Source organism: Bufo gargarizans, chromosome 4 (genome assembly GCF_014858855.1).
Source record: "Bufo gargarizans isolate SCDJY-AF-19 chromosome 4, ASM1485885v1, whole genome shotgun sequence".
NCBI classification, from domain to species: Eukaryota; Metazoa; Chordata; class Amphibia; order Anura; family Bufonidae; genus Bufo; species Bufo gargarizans.
This window is the reverse complement of record NC_058083.1, coordinates 520,418,663-520,437,009: the sequence shown is the minus strand read 5'-3', so window position 1 is coordinate 520,437,009 and position 18,347 is coordinate 520,418,663. Positions and strand designations below refer to the sequence as shown.

The following is an 18,347-nucleotide window of genomic DNA, read 5'->3' as shown; positions in this document are numbered from 1 at the left end:
AGGAATGCAGGCTCTGGCCGCCCTATAGATCATATTTCCAGCCAGGGTTCAAATCAGGTCAGAAGATTACACTAAGGCTACTTTCACACTTGTGGTTTTTGCGGATCCGTCAAGGATCCGCAAAAACGCTTCTGTTACAATACTACAACCGCGTGCATCCGTTGTGAACGGATCCGGTTGTATTATGTCTTCTATAGCCATGACGGATCCATCATGAACTCCACTAAAAGTCAATAGGGGACGGATCTGTCTTCTATTGTGTCAGAGAAAACGGATTCGTGCCCATTGACTTACATTGTGTGCCAGGACGGATCCTTCTTGCTCCGCACCACATTGCAAACAGAAAAACGCTGCAGGCAGCGTTATTCTGTCCACGATGGGAGCGCAACCAAACGGAAAGCATTATAGTGCATTCCGTTTCGTTCAGTTTTGTCCCTATTGACAACGAATGGGGACAAAACTGAAGCGTTTTCTTCTGCTATAGCGGAATTGAAAACGCTAGTGTAAAAGTAGCGTAAGCAGATATAAGGAAGCTGAGCTCAGAGACAGACACTACTGAGCAGATACACTGCCTTTAGTGTCCTTAAGCAAACATGTCCACGTATGAGCTCCATCTTATAGTGTGTGTATATATACATACACACACACAGACTATTAAAAAAGTTGAGTCACCTTGTAAACACATGTCCTCAGTTACATCCTGTATTATACTTCAGAGCTGCACTCACTATTCTGCTGGTGGAGTCACTGTGTACATACATTACTTATCCTGTACTGATCCTGAGTTACATCCTGTATTATACTCCAGAGCTGCACTCACTATTCTGCTGGTGGAGTCACTGTGTACATACATTACTTATCCTGTACTGATCCTGGGTTACATCCTGCATTATACTCCAGAGCAGAACTCTCTATTCTGATCAGATGCCTGTATAGCCATTGGTTTAAAGTCAAAACTTCTCAGAATAGAAACCTTGTGAGCTCTATGCAGACACTGAACAAGGAGGGAGTATTGTCCAAATAATCTATAATACAGGCCGTAACTTGGATCAGTACAAGATGCACAATGTAATTTTAGTCACTCTTTATGTAGATGACACCCGGAGACTGTGGACTTTCAGCACGTTCCCCCTTGTGTTTTCTTCCTACCTCTGATTGGATCTCACCTGCACATTCCACAGCCAGAGCTCGGAGCAGTCATCTGGACCACAGGCTACGAGATAGTTGTCATCCGGGCTCCAGGCTAGGTAGGAAACCCCATAAGCATGGCCTTCTAATGTCTTAAGTAGCTTTAGCTGGTGTGTGTCCTGAGAAGTAAAAGACAGTCATGTAGCGCTCGGGTACAGAGAAACACGTGCATCAGATGTACGGCGGACCAGCTCCACTTGTGGCAGGGCAACTAACCGGTTTTCTATGCTGACCGTCATTTATTGCATTGGTGATGTCAGAGCCTGATCACGGTTGTGTGGCATCCTGCTACAAGTTACCAGAGGTCCTCACCAGGTCCTAAGGTTACGGCACAAGGGTTCACCAAACCCAAGGAGACCCAGTGACACAGAGGGGCAGCCCATCATGTTGCAGTCACTTTTGACTACAGCAACCAAGGGGTTAAGTAGTCGGGCTCATCACGGCCATTAGAGTAGAGCACCTACTCCAAGAGGCCGCAGGATACCTGTGCCGCACTTATTCTACAGCGCTATGTTGTTTTTAAGCCCCTTAACCCTGCTTTCACACCTGAGCGTTTCTCAAACGCGCGTTTTAGTCGCGCGTTTTTAGTAATAGTAAACGCGCGTTTGTGTGATTGACTGCAGTGTCCTATGGCCACAAACGCGCGTCAAAACGCCCCAAAGAAGCTCAAGTACTTGATTATGCGTCGGGCGTTTTACAGCACGATCGTACGCGCTGTAAAACGCCCAGGTGAGAACCATTCCCATACGGAAGCATTGGTTTTCATGTGTTGAGCGTTTTACAGCGCGTTTGAACGCGCTGTAAAACGCTCAGGTGTGAACTTAGGGTAAAGGGGCTAGAATATGCCAAAAAAAATGTCAGATAGGGGGCTCTGTTCTGGAGATGGGTTTGGTTCCAGACTATGAGACCTACACCTAAGAGAAGACGAGCATGCAGACAATGCTCTCCATTCATCGCTATAGGAGTCCCAAAATTGCTGAGCGAGCACGAGTCCCATAGTGGTGAATTAAGAGCGCACTGCGGAAACACAACCTCCTCCTCATTCACCTCTATGGGAACGCCCGAATAAGCTCAGCGCTACGGATGCCACACGTACGCAGCTTGTTCGCTACAGGGGCACTGTTCTGGAGACAGCATATCCTAGCAATATGCCCATCAATGTCCCAGATGGGCAAACCCCTTTAAGAACCGCTGTAAAGAGGTATATTTGCAGTCAATAAAGGGGTTAAGGCAACAAACAAGAACACTCATGGTGAGGGTATGTGACCAAACGATAAAATTATAAGACGGGAGGAACCTACTGCAGACAAACACAAATACCCAGTCATGGCGGTAACAGGGCGACCAGGTTTATTTCGGTTAGGTGCCCCACCTATAGACACAGCTCACTCTTAGAAGATTCCTGTGCACAATTAACATTCCCATCTGGTTACAGGACGACCGTGACCTCCTTCATAATGCAGTCATTAACCCAGATCAAGCCTCTTACACAACCGTGCAACCTGCCGACAACTAACTGGTTTAGTCTCCGGACAAGCTGAGCTGATCGGGGGATCCCCAGGGTCCTAATGCTCCTGTACCACCTTAGTTCTAATAGCGCGAAGTCACACGACCACATCTCGATATGCGCTCCCGTCTTGACTGTGCATGTCCAAGACCCCCGTTTGGCAGTGCTCATCATTTAGGGCAGGGATGCTCAACCTGTGGCCCTCCAGCTGTTGCAAAACTACAACTCCCAGCATGCCCCAATAGCTGCATGTTGTCCAGGCATGCTGGGAGTTGTAGTTTTGCAACAGCTGGAAGGCCACGGGTTGGGCATCCCTGACTTGCAGCTCCCACTGCACATGCGCCAGAATGGGAAATCTGTGCTCACGCGCTGAATTTTGAGCATTTTTTTCACAAGGTTTTTAGTGGGCTTTATTTTATGCATTTTTTCCTGAGAAGCCTAGGGAAACGCCGGGCTGGGGAACAGCCCAATAAGAGTCCAGCCGATCTTCTCAGACAAGTGTAGAGTTAAAAATGGGTGTTGAAAGTAAATGTATCACTGACACACAAATATTCACTGGTGTGGCTGTCAATCCACCAAGATTTATTACCTGAGGAATAATACCACGGCCAGCCTCTAAATCGGGTCACTGAATTCTTGCAAAACAAGCTGCATAGCAAAATTAAAGGGGAAGTTCACAGACACTGATCTGATGTAGATTGAGCAGAGGTAACCACATTGGTAAAGTCTGACCTGGGACCCCCACAGATTTCCAGAAGGCGATCAGACCCTTTAGCACTGCTTTGAGAGGTCACTGCATATAGGACATATTCCAAGCAAAGATCTGTTGGCAAATTGTCTAGAAAGTGCCTTCAGTTTTCCAGTAAATAAATCTCTTTACCTCAGTTTAACATATACATTATATAGTGAACCCACGCTAAGCAGTAGCAAAGGGGTGTAGCGATGACCCAACGATCATAGACCTCCCCAGCGTCCTCCTCTAACACGTATTCATGACATCAGAAAGTCTGAGTCTGTGCATTTCCCCTTTGAAGGCATAAACTATCCACAGGATAAGCTGAGGATTCCACCGATCACTAGAACAGGGGTCCTGGGACCACCATTTCTCTCTCCTCCCTTTAAAACTGGAGGAGTCTGAATGTAGCAGTGTTCCCCAAAAACACCAAAAATGCTATGAAAAAATAAATAAAAAATAGATTAAAAAAAAACTAGATTTTATTTTAACAAGCATTAAAGGGGTATTCCCATCACATACAATGGGGGCATATCGCTAGGATATGCCACCATTCTCTGATAGGTGCGGGTCCCACCTACACTGAAAACGGATGGGCCAAAATGGTGGCTGGAGGACTCCGGTCCGGCCACCACCAAGCGCTCTCCCCATAGAAGTGAATGGGAGTGTACCGCGCATGACCATTCACTTCTATGGGACCAACGGAAATAGCCGAGGCAGAGCTCAGCTATTTTCAGCAGCCCCAGAGAAATGAATGGAGGGCAGCTGCGCATGTGCAGTGTGCGCCCTCCGTTCATTTCCCCGCTCCATTCTCATTGTAGGTGCAGGTCCCAGAGGTGGGACCCACACCTACCAACCAATGGGGGCATATCCTAGCGATATGCCCCCATTGTATGTAATGGCAAAACCCCTTTAAAAGTCTCTGCACAGACAATTTTACATTTAGTTTTTTCCGAAGGAGGCTTAGATACAGCATTACGATTGCGGTGCCAGATATGGGACAAAGATGCTTGCTGCATCTTCTCTACCCTCAAACCAGTGGGATAAGTGCTGAATGTGTATATCCATGAAAGGTCACATTCTTGTGCCACCTGCATAACATGGGCGAGGGAGGGGATGCGCAAGGAGAAACTTTAATGCAGCAATCCTAAGAGCTTGTTCACAGTGGAATTTGTGCACGGAGTACAATGCGACTTCGCACTGATACATCCCTTTGTAACGTGGTACCCTAAATGTGATTTTTTTTTTTATTTATTTTTTTTTAAAACATGCGAAAGTTTCCTGAAGCCTCACACCATACTTTATATCGCCAAAAGCCATACTTACTGGATCGACCTGCCATATTATAACAGTTGTGTCCTTTGATCCTGTCGCTAGTTTAGTGCCGTCGTTGGAGAACTTACAGAACCAGACTTCATTGCAGTGCTCTGTCAGGACTTGCTGTGTGAAACATGGAAACTGTTTCCTAAAAGACAAGGAATAGGAGCGTCATAAATAAGACTTCTACATGTATACTAAATAACCCAAGCATTACATTAAAGGGATTTTCCACCTTTTAGATATTGACGACTTCTGCCTCGGATAGGTCATTAATATCAGATCGGGGGTGGGGGATCCCAACAACTAGCAGCCTTACAATGTAGTGGCTGTGCCAGGATACATTTACTTGAATGGGAGCTGAGCTGCATACTACATACTGCTTCCAGATCCGTCCACTGATTGCTGATAAAATCATCTGGAGGATAGGTCATCAATATCTAAAAGGTGGGAAACCCCCTTTAAACCCTAAAGGGGTTGGCTCATCTCATATTTTAGGGGCATATCTTTAGGCTATGCCCGCAATGTCTAATAGGTATGGGTCCCAGACGTGGGACCCGCACCTCTCTTTCTAGAACGGAGCCCAGAAAGTGAAGGAGAGCAGACTTGTGCATGCACGACAGCCCGCCATTCCTTTTTGTGGGACTGCCAAAAAATAGCCAAGCACTGGCTCGGCTATGATTGTCGGCCCCACATAAGTGAATGGAGCAGTGGCCGCACTTGCCATTCATTTCTATGGGACTTCTGAAAATAGCCAAGTGCACTGCTTGGCCATTTTTGGAACTCCCATAGAAATGAATGGAGGGTGGCCATGCACGTGCCGCCTGCTCTCCTTCACTTTGCCCGCTCTGTTCTAGAGAGATGCGGGTCTTGGAGATGTTTGCCATGCCTATCAGACATTGGGGGCATATTCTAGTGATATGCCCCCAACATATCAGATGAGCCAACCCCTTTAAGCGCAGAACCACCACATGTTATATACTCCTGGTCCTTTACATCTGGCCAGTAATATTTGATTGGTGTAGTTCAAACTCTCAAAACCCCCACCAATCAGCAACATGAACAGCTCTGGTGATCTACTTATTCTCTACCTGGATGTGGCTGGTTATGCAGCCCCCATTCTCCACATAGGTGGGACTCCCATCTATCAGCCATCCATTGTAAGACATACGTGCCCAAGGTGACACTACTTACCTGCTGCAGACATGATCAATAAGCAGAGATACAGAGTCCAGGTTATTGTCAAGTTTTGTATTGTGGTAGAGGCACCGATCTCGCTGCAGCTCCACAGCTTGACGTAGAAGAGTTTGCAGACGCCTGGGTGGTAGCATGACAGACGGTGGAAGGTAAGCTAGACGGAGGAAAAGACGGGCAGAGAAATGGTGGAAGTCAGTAGATCCCATTCATGGAGGAGTCATTTTGCTTGTTCATGTTTAGGTAGTTCTCATCACAGGTCAGCAGTTGCTTTCCATCAAGAAGCAAATCTTGTACAGTAGCTACAGATAGCACTGCCGGTGCTGGAAGACATCTTGGCCATTACCACAGTGCTTGGCAGTTTAGCTCAGAGATCAGTGCAGGACAGGAGGTAGGTGGCCCTGCTGCACTGATGTCGCCATGATCAGGAATGTTTGCATGAATTAAAACCAATCACCAAAACAATTTCTTATATGCGTTTCCCTGGTAGATCTGTCTATTTTCTGTACACAATCATGGGGCGGCCATCTTGCCTCTTACCAGCAGTTCAGAGATTTGCTTTCCAGCTTCCACATGGAGCCAGAAAACTGCCCGTCTTCTAACAAATACTTACTTTGGAGTTTATCAAGTAACTTGGAGCGGGACACCGTTCCTTTTCCTTCCCATTCTGCCTTTGCTCGCAGGTCTTCTGCGTGACTACACATTAAATACCTGCGATATAAAATGAAAACTTTAGAAAAGTATAAAAAAAAAAATAATTTAAAGTAGTCAACCAGTGTCAAACCTGAATGGTACAGCTGGATGACAGACACCTTGTACCCCACTCATGTGAAGAAAATAAATGGATGACGCTTAATGGGGGGTTATCCGGTAATATATATTGATTACCTATCCTCAGGAGTAGTGATGAGCGGCAGGGGGTCATATTCTAATATTTTGCAGAATATTGGCGAATTCGAATATTCGTTATAGTGTACAATTTATTTTTTACTCACAAATCAGCACGGTAATGATCGCGTAATTTGCGAATATTACGCAAGCAATACAGGTGTGGATCAAAAAGGAATATATAGCACTATATTGAATATAGTGCTAGATATTAGTTTTTTAGAATATTCGTCATTTTCTTCCATCTGAAGTCTTGATTCCTCCCTGCTTAAGTTGCTTGTGGGACAATAAATCATTGGCCCACAAGCAAGAAGCAGGGAGGAATCATGTGTTCAGACGGAAGAAAATGACGAATATTTGAAAAACGAATATATAGCACTATATTCGCGATTTCTCGAACTTGCGATATTCGAGATAAAAATTTGCTTTTCGAATATTCGCGCTCAACACTACTCAGGAGTCAGATCCACGCTGATCAACTGTTAGAAGAGGTCAGGTGCTCAATGAGCACTGCGGATTCTTCCTCGGCCACAGCCTGGCTGCAGCTCAGTCCCAATGAAGTGAATGGGGTTGAGCTGCAATACAAAGCACGGCCACTGTACACGGCGGCTGTGCTTGGTAAGCAGTACTGCAGCGCTCACTGGAGCTCCTGCGAGCAGTGTCCTCTTCAAACTGCTAAACAGCAGAGCCTCCACACCGATCTGATACTAATGACCTATTCTGATGACAGGCTACCAATATCAAATTCCTGGAGAACCCCTTTAAGTGCACTGGATATTTTTTTTTTATCTGATCTGCACCTCCTCCCTCAGTCACCTGTTTCCCTTGCGCTGCAGCTACACCGGTAGCCCATGAAGAGGAGCAGGAGGCCAGGCTGCATGTAGGGCAGGTGACGGTGAGAAGCAGTGGCAGGGAAAGGGCCTGTGGTGGAGAGGGATGACTAGGAGGCAGAAGGCTTGTCCTATCTGGATAGGAAAGGGGAAGGTGGCAGCTGCACTCACCTGCCCGGAGTCTTTGGGCGCATGCAGGGTCACCCCTACAGTAACTTCCCACGAGGTTATCGACACTACAGCTGCGGTTCGGACTGAGCTGTAATACCAAGCACAGCCACTATACAACATATGGCGCTGTGCTCTGTATGTTATAAAGAAGCTGCAGAGCTTGTCCGAGCCCAGCGGCCTCTTCAAACAGCTGGTCAATGGGGAACCAGCGACTCTGACCCCCGCTGATCGGATTCTGAGGAGCTATACGGAGGAATCATTCCTGGGAAAACCCCTTCAACCCATTATCTGTGCACGCATGGGCAAATCCATAGGTGAACACTCCTATGGAAGAATCAGAATTCCACATTATATTAGACTGCTGTGGCGGTTTTGCATCCAGTCACAGAAACAGCCAGTGTACGTGACATGAAAAGACGCCGGGTACAAATATACAGCCGCCTCATGTAATTACCCAAAGAAAAGAAACATATACTAAACGGCATCATCTCACCTCCCGAACAAGCAATGGAGCGACAGACTGGAAACCGCCACTCACCCACTCAGGATATGAATCCTCTCGGTATTGTATTTCAGTGGCGTCAGCTCACAGCGCAAGACCTGCAGGGCTTCGAGGACCTTCCCATCTTCTAAGTATTCCAGGTACTTCTGCTGAAGCAGCAAGAACTTCATCCTCTAAAGAAAGGAATTTTACATATAAATAAACATTACATATCGCCACGCCCAAAAAAGTGCGAATTATTAAAATATATATATATATAAAAAAAAATCCCATGCAGTGAACGCCGTAACAGAAAAATAAAAACCACGCGATTCACCATTTTTTAGTCACCTTGTCGCCCCCCCCAAAAAATAGGATCGGACTGTTCGATTATGGGCCGGACGTTCCATAGAATGCGGAATGCATGCGGCTTTTTGGCGCCTTAATTTTTTATTTTTTTTTTTGCGTGGTATCGAGTAGATATCGCAATCAAATCAAAATTTTGGTATCACAACCCTAATTTACTGTGGGCTCCATTCTAAGGATGTGTGGGGCCTGCACCTATCAGGATATGGCCCCAATGTCCAAGATGACACAGCCACTTTAATCCTTTCGTCCCCTAACCTGCAGCTTCCATGAACACTAGGCAGGTTCTGCAGAAACAGTCGAACATGTCAGGTGACGTCCTAAATACTAGGGGTGCACCGAAATTCCGGCGGCCGAAAATGCACCTAATCCATTTCGGCCGATATTGATCCATATCGGCAGAAAATAGCGGGGAGGGACTGGGAGGAGGAGCTGGGGGCCGGTGCGTTCACTGTGCTCCGGCCCCCAGCTCCAGTAGTTATAAAATGTGTGCAATTAATAAGGATTCTATTCATGAGGCCACCTCTGCAGTAGAACATTCAATATAGCCACATCCTACTCACAGGGCTGTTATCTTAATGCTGGCCGGCCGGGCAGACGAGCGGCAGCGTCACGACTGACGTCATGTGCCCGGCCTACTTTCTGAATGAAGGAGGCGGCGCAGGCATGTGACGTCAGTCGTGACGCTGCCGCTCGTCTGCCCGGCCGGCCAGCATTAAGATAACAGCCCTGTGAGTAGGATGTGGCTACATTGAATGTTCTACTGCAGAGGGGGCCTCATGAATAGAATCCTTATTAATTGCACACATTTTATAACTACTGGAGCTGGGGGCCGGAGCACAGTGAACGCACCGGCCCCCAGCTCCTCCTCCCAGTCCCTCCCTGCTATTTTCTATTAATTGTACACATTTTATAACTAGTCTGTACTGGAGCGGCAATGGGGGGGTGGGGGTCTGTGGATGGCACTGTTATGGGGTGGGTGGGGGTCTGTGGATGGCACTGTTATGGGGTGGGTGGGGGTCTGTGGATGGCACTGTTATGGGGTGGGTGGGGGTCTGTGGATGGCACTGTTATGGGGTGGGTGGGTAATATGATTTATTAAATTCATGAAAAAGAATTATTAATAAAATCATTAAAAAAAAAAGTATTTGGGCAAAAAGGCAGTTTCGGTTTTGGTCAAGGGGTATCCCGAATTTTCGGTTTCGGACCAGAATTTTCATTTCAGTGCACCCCTACTAAATACCCATATTTACCTGATGAGATAAACACCAAGGGTCCATTCAGACGTCCGTAGTGTTTTGCGGTCCGCATATTGCCGGTACTTAGAGGATTCCCATTCTAGTCCGCAGCTGCGGACAAGAATAGGACATGCTCTATTTTTTGTGGAGCCACAGATCAGAAGTTAGGGGCCGCAGACGGAAATGCAGATGCAGACAGCACACTTGTGTGCTCTCCGCATCTTTTCCAGCCCCATTGAAAATGAATGGGCCCGCACCCGCTCTGCAAAATTGCGGAACGGATCCGGACCTATTCTACAGGCGTCTGAATGGACCCTCAGGGTCCATTCACAAGTCCACGACTGTTTTGCTGTCCACAAATCACAGACACTGGTATTTGTGGACCGCACATGGCCGGCACTATAATAGAAATGCATTTTCTTGTCCGTGGCTGCGGACAAGAATAGGACATGTTCTATTTTTTTTTGCGGGGCAACAGAAGTAAGGATGCATCTCTGCATCTTTTGCAGCCCCATTGAAAATAAAAATTGCGGAAAGGATGCAGACCCATTTTGCAGACATGTGAATGAACCCTTAAAGACATGCATAGAGAACTCACCCGTATGACATCTGACGTGGGACAGGACGAGGAGGAGGAATGCTCACTCCCTGAACCTCCAGCGGGTGGGCGACATGGCTGTCAGAAACACAAAAGAAGATCTCCGCTAAGTCCAAGAATTTCATCAACAATTGAAAGACTACAACAACATGGCGGCGGTCGGAAGGTCTCCAATATGTTAACCCTTCATATAAATAGTCTGACATCTCATCACGGAATGTAAATAGCATTGACTCTGCCCTGTACGCAGTGGTCAGTACTAGACCCTCTCCTGGAGTCCGAAACCTCTGGCACTCCAGCTGTTGTAAAAACCACAACTCCCAGCATGTACACTTGATCGGCTGTTCTTAGAACTCTCACAGAAGAGGATGGAGAATACTAGGAGTTGTAGTTTTTAAACAGCTGGAGTGCTTAGGTTGCCGACCACCGATTATACACACTCCTATACACCTACTGCAGGTAACATATGACCGGGAATCATGAATGTCTGTACGTAAATGAAATAAAAAGGGCAAATACACAATCCCAGAAAGTGAACTCAATAATAATAATATTTATTTTTATAGCGCCAACATATTCCGCAGCGCTTCACAATCAGGGGGTTCATGTACAAACAAAATCATACAGAACACAGTATAAAATAAGTCAATTACAACAGAGGCGTGAGGACCCGGCTCACAAGAGCTTGCAATCTATTAGGATATAGGGGTGACAGAAGGTAAAATGTGCTTGTTTATTGCAATGGTCCGACCATCTTAACGCAATGGGGGAGAAGATATAAAGCTGCATGAGCCGCCACCATCCGAGATCTGTAGAGCTTCTGAGTGTATGGGGTGTGGTGGATACTGATGGATCAGAAGCTTAATGAGAAAGGGGGTGAGCGGAGAAGAGTTAGATCAGGGGATGTGATAGGCTAACCTAAAAAGAGGCGGTTAGGGAGCGTCTAAAAATGTGGATGTCATGAATTAGCCTAGTTGCTTGGGCCAGGGCATTCCAGAGAACTGGTGCAGCTCGGGAGAAGTCTTGGAGACGGGAGTGAGAGGTTTGGATTATGGTGGAAGTCAGTCATAAGCAATAAGCTGAACGGAGGGCAGGGGTAGAGTGGTAGACACAGACGAGGGAGGAGATGTAGAGGCGCAGCACTGGGTAGAGACTTGTGGGTGAAGAGCAGTTTAAATTGAATCCTCTTCTGTATGGGCAACTGATGCAGTGACTGGCACAGAGCGGAGGCATCAGAGTAGCAGATAGATAGAGGAGCCTGGCTACTGCATTCAATATAGATTGGAGAGGGGAGAGTCCGATTTGGGGGGGGGGGGGGGGAGAATCCAGACAAAAATGGATCAGGGCAACAATGAGTTTTAGGCGGCTACTTTCACACTAGCGTTCGATCGGATCCGTTCTGATGGGACCGATCATAATGCAGACGGAGGCTCCGTTCAGTACGGATCCGTCTGCATTATTTTAGCATATAACAGCTAAGTGTGAAAATAGCCTCGTACGGATCCGTCCAGACTTTCAATGTAAAGTCAATGGGGGACGGATCCGCCTGAAGATTGAGCCATATGGTGACATCTTCAAACGGATCCGTCCCCATTGACTTACATCCGTCCCCATTGACTTACTGCAAGCAGCGTTCAGCTGTCCGCCTGTCCGTGCGGAGGCGAGCGGAGCGGAGGCTGAACGCCGCCAGACTGATGCAGTCTGAGCGGATCCGCTCCATTCAGACTGCATCAGGGCTGGACGGCTGCGTTCGGGTCCGCTCGTGAGCCCCTTCAAACGGAGCTCACGAGCGGACCGACGAACGCTAGTGTGAAAGTAGCCTTAGTCGTTTCCACAGAAGTAAAAAAATAAATAAAAATTCTAGAGATGTTTTTGAGATGCAGGCATAAGCGGGTGAGAGATTGAATATAGGGGGTGAAGGAAAGATCAGTGTCAAACATAACAGACAGTGAGTGCCTAGGAGTGATGGTGGTGTCACACACAGAGAGATCATACGGGCCGTGCGGTCTGTATACTGAACCATTCATTTCAATGGGTCCGCAAAAGATGCGTACAGCACTATGTGCTGTCCGCATCCGTTGCTCCGTTCCGTGGCCCCGCAAAAATTATGAGTCCTGTCCTATTCTTGTCCGTTTTGCGGACAAGAATAGGAATTTCTATAACAGGCCTCCTGTTCCGTTCCGCAAATTGCGGAAGGCACACAGGCGCCATCCGTGTTTTGTGGATCCGCAACTTGCAGACAGCAAAAAAAATAAAAAATTGGCACGGTTGTGAACGAGCCCTTAGTCGATGGTAAAAAACAAGTTTAGTTTTGGAAACATTCAGTTTCAGATATAGAGAGGACATGACGTAAGACGGCGGAGAGACAGTCACTGGTGTTCTGCAATACAGCAGGGGGGATGTTGGGGGATAAAGTACATTGTTGTGTATCATCAGCACAGAGATGGAAGCCAAATCTGCTGAAAGTCTGGCCGATAGGGGATGTGTAGAGCGAAAAGAGGAGAGGACCAAGGACTGAACCCGGAGGAACCCCAACAGCAAGACGGAGAGGAGAAGAAGTGGAGCCAGTGGATTATACACTAAAACAGTGGCTAGAGAGGAAGAAAAACAAGAGTGCCGTGTCCTTAAAGGCTTAGGACACCTTTGGAACTTTTTTTTTTTTTGTTTTTGCATTTTACTTATTTTAGGGTAAAAATATTTTCAGTTTTATTTCTTAATTAAAAATGTTCAGCCATTTGAGATACAGGGGTTAAAATAAAATCAGTCTGTTTTCTTTGAATCCCGTCACCTGGGAAGCTCTCATCTCTGATCTCCTGAACCTCATAACCAGATCAGTTTGATAATCGAGCCACAATGAGTATTTATGAGGCCAGAAGATCAGTCATCACATGATGGGAGTCAAAGAAAACAGACTGATGTTTAAACCTTGTATCTCAGTAACGGTTGGACATTTTTAATAAAGAGCAACTGAAAAAAGAAAAAATTGCCAAAATGACTAAAATGCAATAAAAATGCCCCAAAAGGTGTCCATAGCCTTTAAAGGGGTTATCTGGGTTTTGTTTTTTTAAAGCTATTATAGATTATATTTTCCCCTTACCGGATAAGAGCGGTGCTCCTCGGTCTATATAGGTCGCGGGAACTTCCTTGATATGTACCGTACATTCGATACGCGATACTGGAACGCAACAGATTAAGGCTACTTTCACATTACAGTTTTCAATTCCGCTATTGAGATCCATCATAGGATCTCAATCATGGAAGAAAACGCTCCAGTTTTGCCCCCATTTATGGTCAATGGGGGACAAAACAACTGAACAGAACGGAGTGCTCCAAAATGCAAGCAACCGTTTTCTGTCTGCAATGTGGTGCGGAGACGGATCGGAATCCGTCCTGACACACAATGTAAGTCAATATGGACGGATCCGTTCTCTGTCACAATAGAAAACGGATCCGTCCCCCACTGACGTTCAAAACAGATCTGTCATGGCAATAGAAGACAACCGGATCCGTTCATGACGGATGCATGCGGTTGTATTATTGTAATGGAAGTGTTTTTGCAGATCCATGACGGATCTGCAAAAAAAACACTAATGTGAAAGTAGCCTCAGACTGGGGAGTACAGTATTATAATCCATATCAACAAGGGCACGATTATATATATATATATATATATATATATTAAAAAAAAACACCCAGATAACCCATTTAAGCCCAAAACATTGGAGGATGCTGGTCTATAGTGTCAAATGGTGCAAAGAAATCCAGAAGAATGAGCAGAGTGGTCACCGTCACATTTAGCCATCAGTAGGTCATTTGTCACTTTGGTGAGGGCAGTTTCTGTAGATTGTACAGTGCAGGAACCAGGCGTCCAGGAGAGAGTTAACAGAGAGATGGCGGATGAGAGGGGAGTAAACCAGGCGTCCAGGAGAGAGTTAACAGAGAGATGGCGGATGAGAGGGGAGTAAACCAGGCGTCCAGGAGAGAGTTAACAGAGAGATGGCGGATGAGAGGGGAGTAAACCAGGCGTCCAGGAGAGAGTTAACAGAGAGATGGCGGATGAGAGGGGAGTAAACCAGGCGTCCAGGAGAGAGTTAACAGAGAGATGGCGGATGAGAGGGGAGTAAACCAGGCGTCCAGGAGAGAGTTAACAGAGATGGCGGATGAGAGGGGAGTAAACCAGGCGCTCCTGGAGAGAGTTAACAGAGAGATGGCGGATGAGAGGGGAGTAAACCAGGCGCTCCTGGAGAGAGTTAACAGAGAGATGGCGGATGAGAGGGGAGTAAACCAGGCGTCCAGGAGAGAGTTAACAGAGAGATGGGAGTAAACCAGGCGTCCAGGAGAGAGTTAACAGAGAGATGGCGGATGAGAGGGGAGTAAACCAGGCGTCCAGGAGAGAGTTAACAGAGAGATGGCGGATGAGAGGGGAGTAAACCAGGCGTCCAGGAGAGAGTTAACAGAGAGATGGCGGATGAGAGGGGAGTAAACCAGGCGTCCAGGAGAGAGTTAACAGAGAGATGGCGGATGAGAGGGGAGTAAACCAGGCGTCCAGGAGAGAGTTAACAGAGAGATGGCGGATGAGAGGGGAGTAAACCAGGCGTCCAGGAGAGAGTTAACAGAGAGATGGCGGATGAGAGGGGAGTAAACCAGGCGTCCAGGAGAGAGTTAACAGAGAGATGGCGGATGAGAGGGGAGTAAACCAGGCGTCCAGGAGAGAGTTAACAGAGAGATGGCGGATGAGACGGGAGTAAACCAGGCGTCCAGGAGAGAGTTAACAGAGAGATGGCGGATGAGAGGGGAGTAAACCAGGCGCTCCTGGAGTTTAGATGAAGGGGAGATTAGTAGTTAGTTGTGCAGGACGGGTCAAGACAAGTTTTTCTTTTTAAGAATAGGATATTGACCGAGTGTTTGAAGATACCAGATGAGGGAAGTTGAAGATTCTGGTAGGCGAGTAGTGACAGATGGGGAGAGAGGCTGGAGGAGGTGTGAGGGGACAGGGTCAGAGGTGCATGTGGTAGGCTAGAATAGGTCTATTCTCAGGTTACACACAGATTAGGAGGTAAAGTGACTTCAACTGCAGACAATAGGACAAAAAAATATCAAAAAAAATTAAAAACGCAAAACAGCAGAGCCAAACCTCCAGGCTCTGAGCTGAAACAGACACAGACGCCCAGCTACCACTGGTTTGTTATGGTTACAGGAGAGGCTGGCCCTTTAAGTTGCACAGTTGACAAACATCTGTTACCTCACTTCCTGCGTCTGCCCCCATCCCCCTCCACAGCGCCCGCCCGTATGGACAAATAATAAAGCACTAGAAGTCAAAAACAATGCGGCCGTCAGCTGATCCGGAGACTCGACAGCAGCAGCAGCCCCCCCCCCTTATGAGACAGAAAGCCTGGATCCCGCAGGGACTCCTGTATTAACCCCTCGGCTGCCAGGACAAGTAACACACTGATAGATTAGATCACGTTATACCCATATATTTACCGAAAGCAGACAGCTGGCACATTGTGAAAATGCCGCTAGGCGCACACACAGGAGAGAGAGATTGCAAAATTCTGCATAAGGGAACTGTTTGTATAGAAGAAATTAATAACCAATGCTTCTGGCAAAACCCTTGACTCCTTCACACACACACACACACACCTTGACTCCCACACACACACACACACACACACACACACACACACACCCCTTGACTCCTACACACACACACACACACCCCTTGACTCCTACACACACACACACCCCTTGACTCCTACACACACACACACACACACACCCCTTGACTCCTACACACACACCTTGACTCCTTCACACACACACACACACACCTTGACTCCTTCACACACACACAACACACACACACACCTTGACTCCTTCACACACACACACACCTTGACTCCTTCACACACACACCACACCTTGACTCCTTCACACACACACACACAACCTTGACTCCTTCACACACACACACACACCCTTGACTCCTTCACACACACACACACACCTTGACTCCTTCACACACACACACACACACACACCTTGACTCCTTCACACACACACACACCTCGACTCCTACACACCACACACACACACACACCACCTCGACTCCTACACACACACACACACACACACACCTCGACTCCTTCACACACACACACACCCCTTGACCCCCCCCCCCCACACACACACCCCTTGACTCCCCCCCCCACACACACACCTTGACTCCCCCCCCCACACACACACACCTTGACTCTCCCCCCCCACACACACACACAACCTTGACTCCCCCCCCCACACACACACACACCTTGACTCCCCCCCCCACACACACACACCTTGACTCCCCCCCCCACACACACACACCTTGACTCCCCCCCCCACACACACACACACCTTGACTCCCCCCCCCACACACACACACACCTTGACTCCCCCCCCCACACACACACACACACCTTGACTCCCACACACACACACACCTTGACTCCCACACACACACACACCTTGACTCCCACACACACACCTGACTCCCACACACACACACACACCTTGACTCCCACACACACACACCCCTTGACTCCCCCACACACACACCCCTTGACTCCCCCCCCCCACACACACACCCCTTGACTCCCCCCCCCCCACACACACACCCCTTGACTCCCCCCCCCCACACACACACCCCTTGACTCCCCCCCCCCCACACACACCCCTTGACTCCCCCCCCCACACACACACCCCTTGACTCCCCCCCCCACACACACACCCCTTGACTCCCCCCCCCCACACACACACCCCTTGACTCCCCCCCCACACACACACCCCTTGACTCCCCCCCCCCCCCCACACACACACCTTGACTCCCACCCACACACACCCTTGACTCCCACCCACACACACACACCTTGACTCCCACACACACACACACCACACCTTGACTCCCACACACACACACACACACACCTTGACTCCCACACACACACACACACCTTGACTCCCACACACACACACACACACCTTGACTCCCACACACACACACACACCTTGACTCCCACACACACACACACACCTTGACTCCCACACACACACACACCTTGACTCCCACACACACACACACCTTGACTCCACACACACACACACCCTTGACTCCCACCCACACACACACACCTTGACTCCCACACACACACACACACACACCTTGACTCCCACACACACACACACACACACCTTGACTCCCACACACACACACACCTTGACTCCCACACACACACACACACACACACACACACCTTGACTCCCACACACACACACACCTTGACTCCCACACACACACACACCTTGACTCCCACACACACACACACCTTGACTCCACACACACACACACCTTGACTCCCCACACACTACACACACCTTGACTCCCACAACACACCTTGACTCCCACACACACACCTTGACTCCCACACACACACCTTGACTCCCACACACACACACCACCCCTTGACTCCCCCCCCCACACACACACCCCTTGACTTCCCCCCCCCCACACACACACCTTGACTCCCCCCCCCACACACACACCTTGACTCCCCCCCCCCACACACACACCCCTTGACTCCCACACACACACACACACCTGACTCCCACACACACACACCTTGACTCCCACACACACACACCTTGACTCCCACACACACACACACACCTTGACTCCCACACACACACACACACACACCTTGACTCCCACACACACACCCCTTGACTCCTACACACACACACCTTGACTCCCACACACACACACACACCTTGACTCCCACACACACACCCCTTGACTCC

At 48.2% G+C, this 18,347-nt stretch overlaps 1 protein-coding gene across 1 annotated transcript in view; it reads right to left on the bottom strand.

The window, feature by feature from the left end:
* The window catches only part of WDR26 (WD repeat domain 26), a 49,877-nt gene that overhangs the window by 9,476 nt on the left and 22,054 nt on the right, over positions 1–18,347 (bottom strand). The window contains exons 4-9 of the mRNA XM_044291847.1: positions 10,512–10,589; positions 8,367–8,503; positions 6,553–6,650; positions 5,940–6,096; positions 4,755–4,893; positions 1,167–1,307 (exon numbers count right to left, since the gene is read on the bottom strand). Coding sequence (XP_044147782.1) covers positions 1,167–1,307; positions 4,755–4,893; positions 5,940–6,096; positions 6,553–6,650; positions 8,367–8,503; positions 10,512–10,589 — 750 coding nt within the window. The remainder of the gene's footprint in view (positions 1–1,166; positions 1,308–4,754; positions 4,894–5,939; positions 6,097–6,552; positions 6,651–8,366; positions 8,504–10,511; positions 10,590–18,347) is intronic.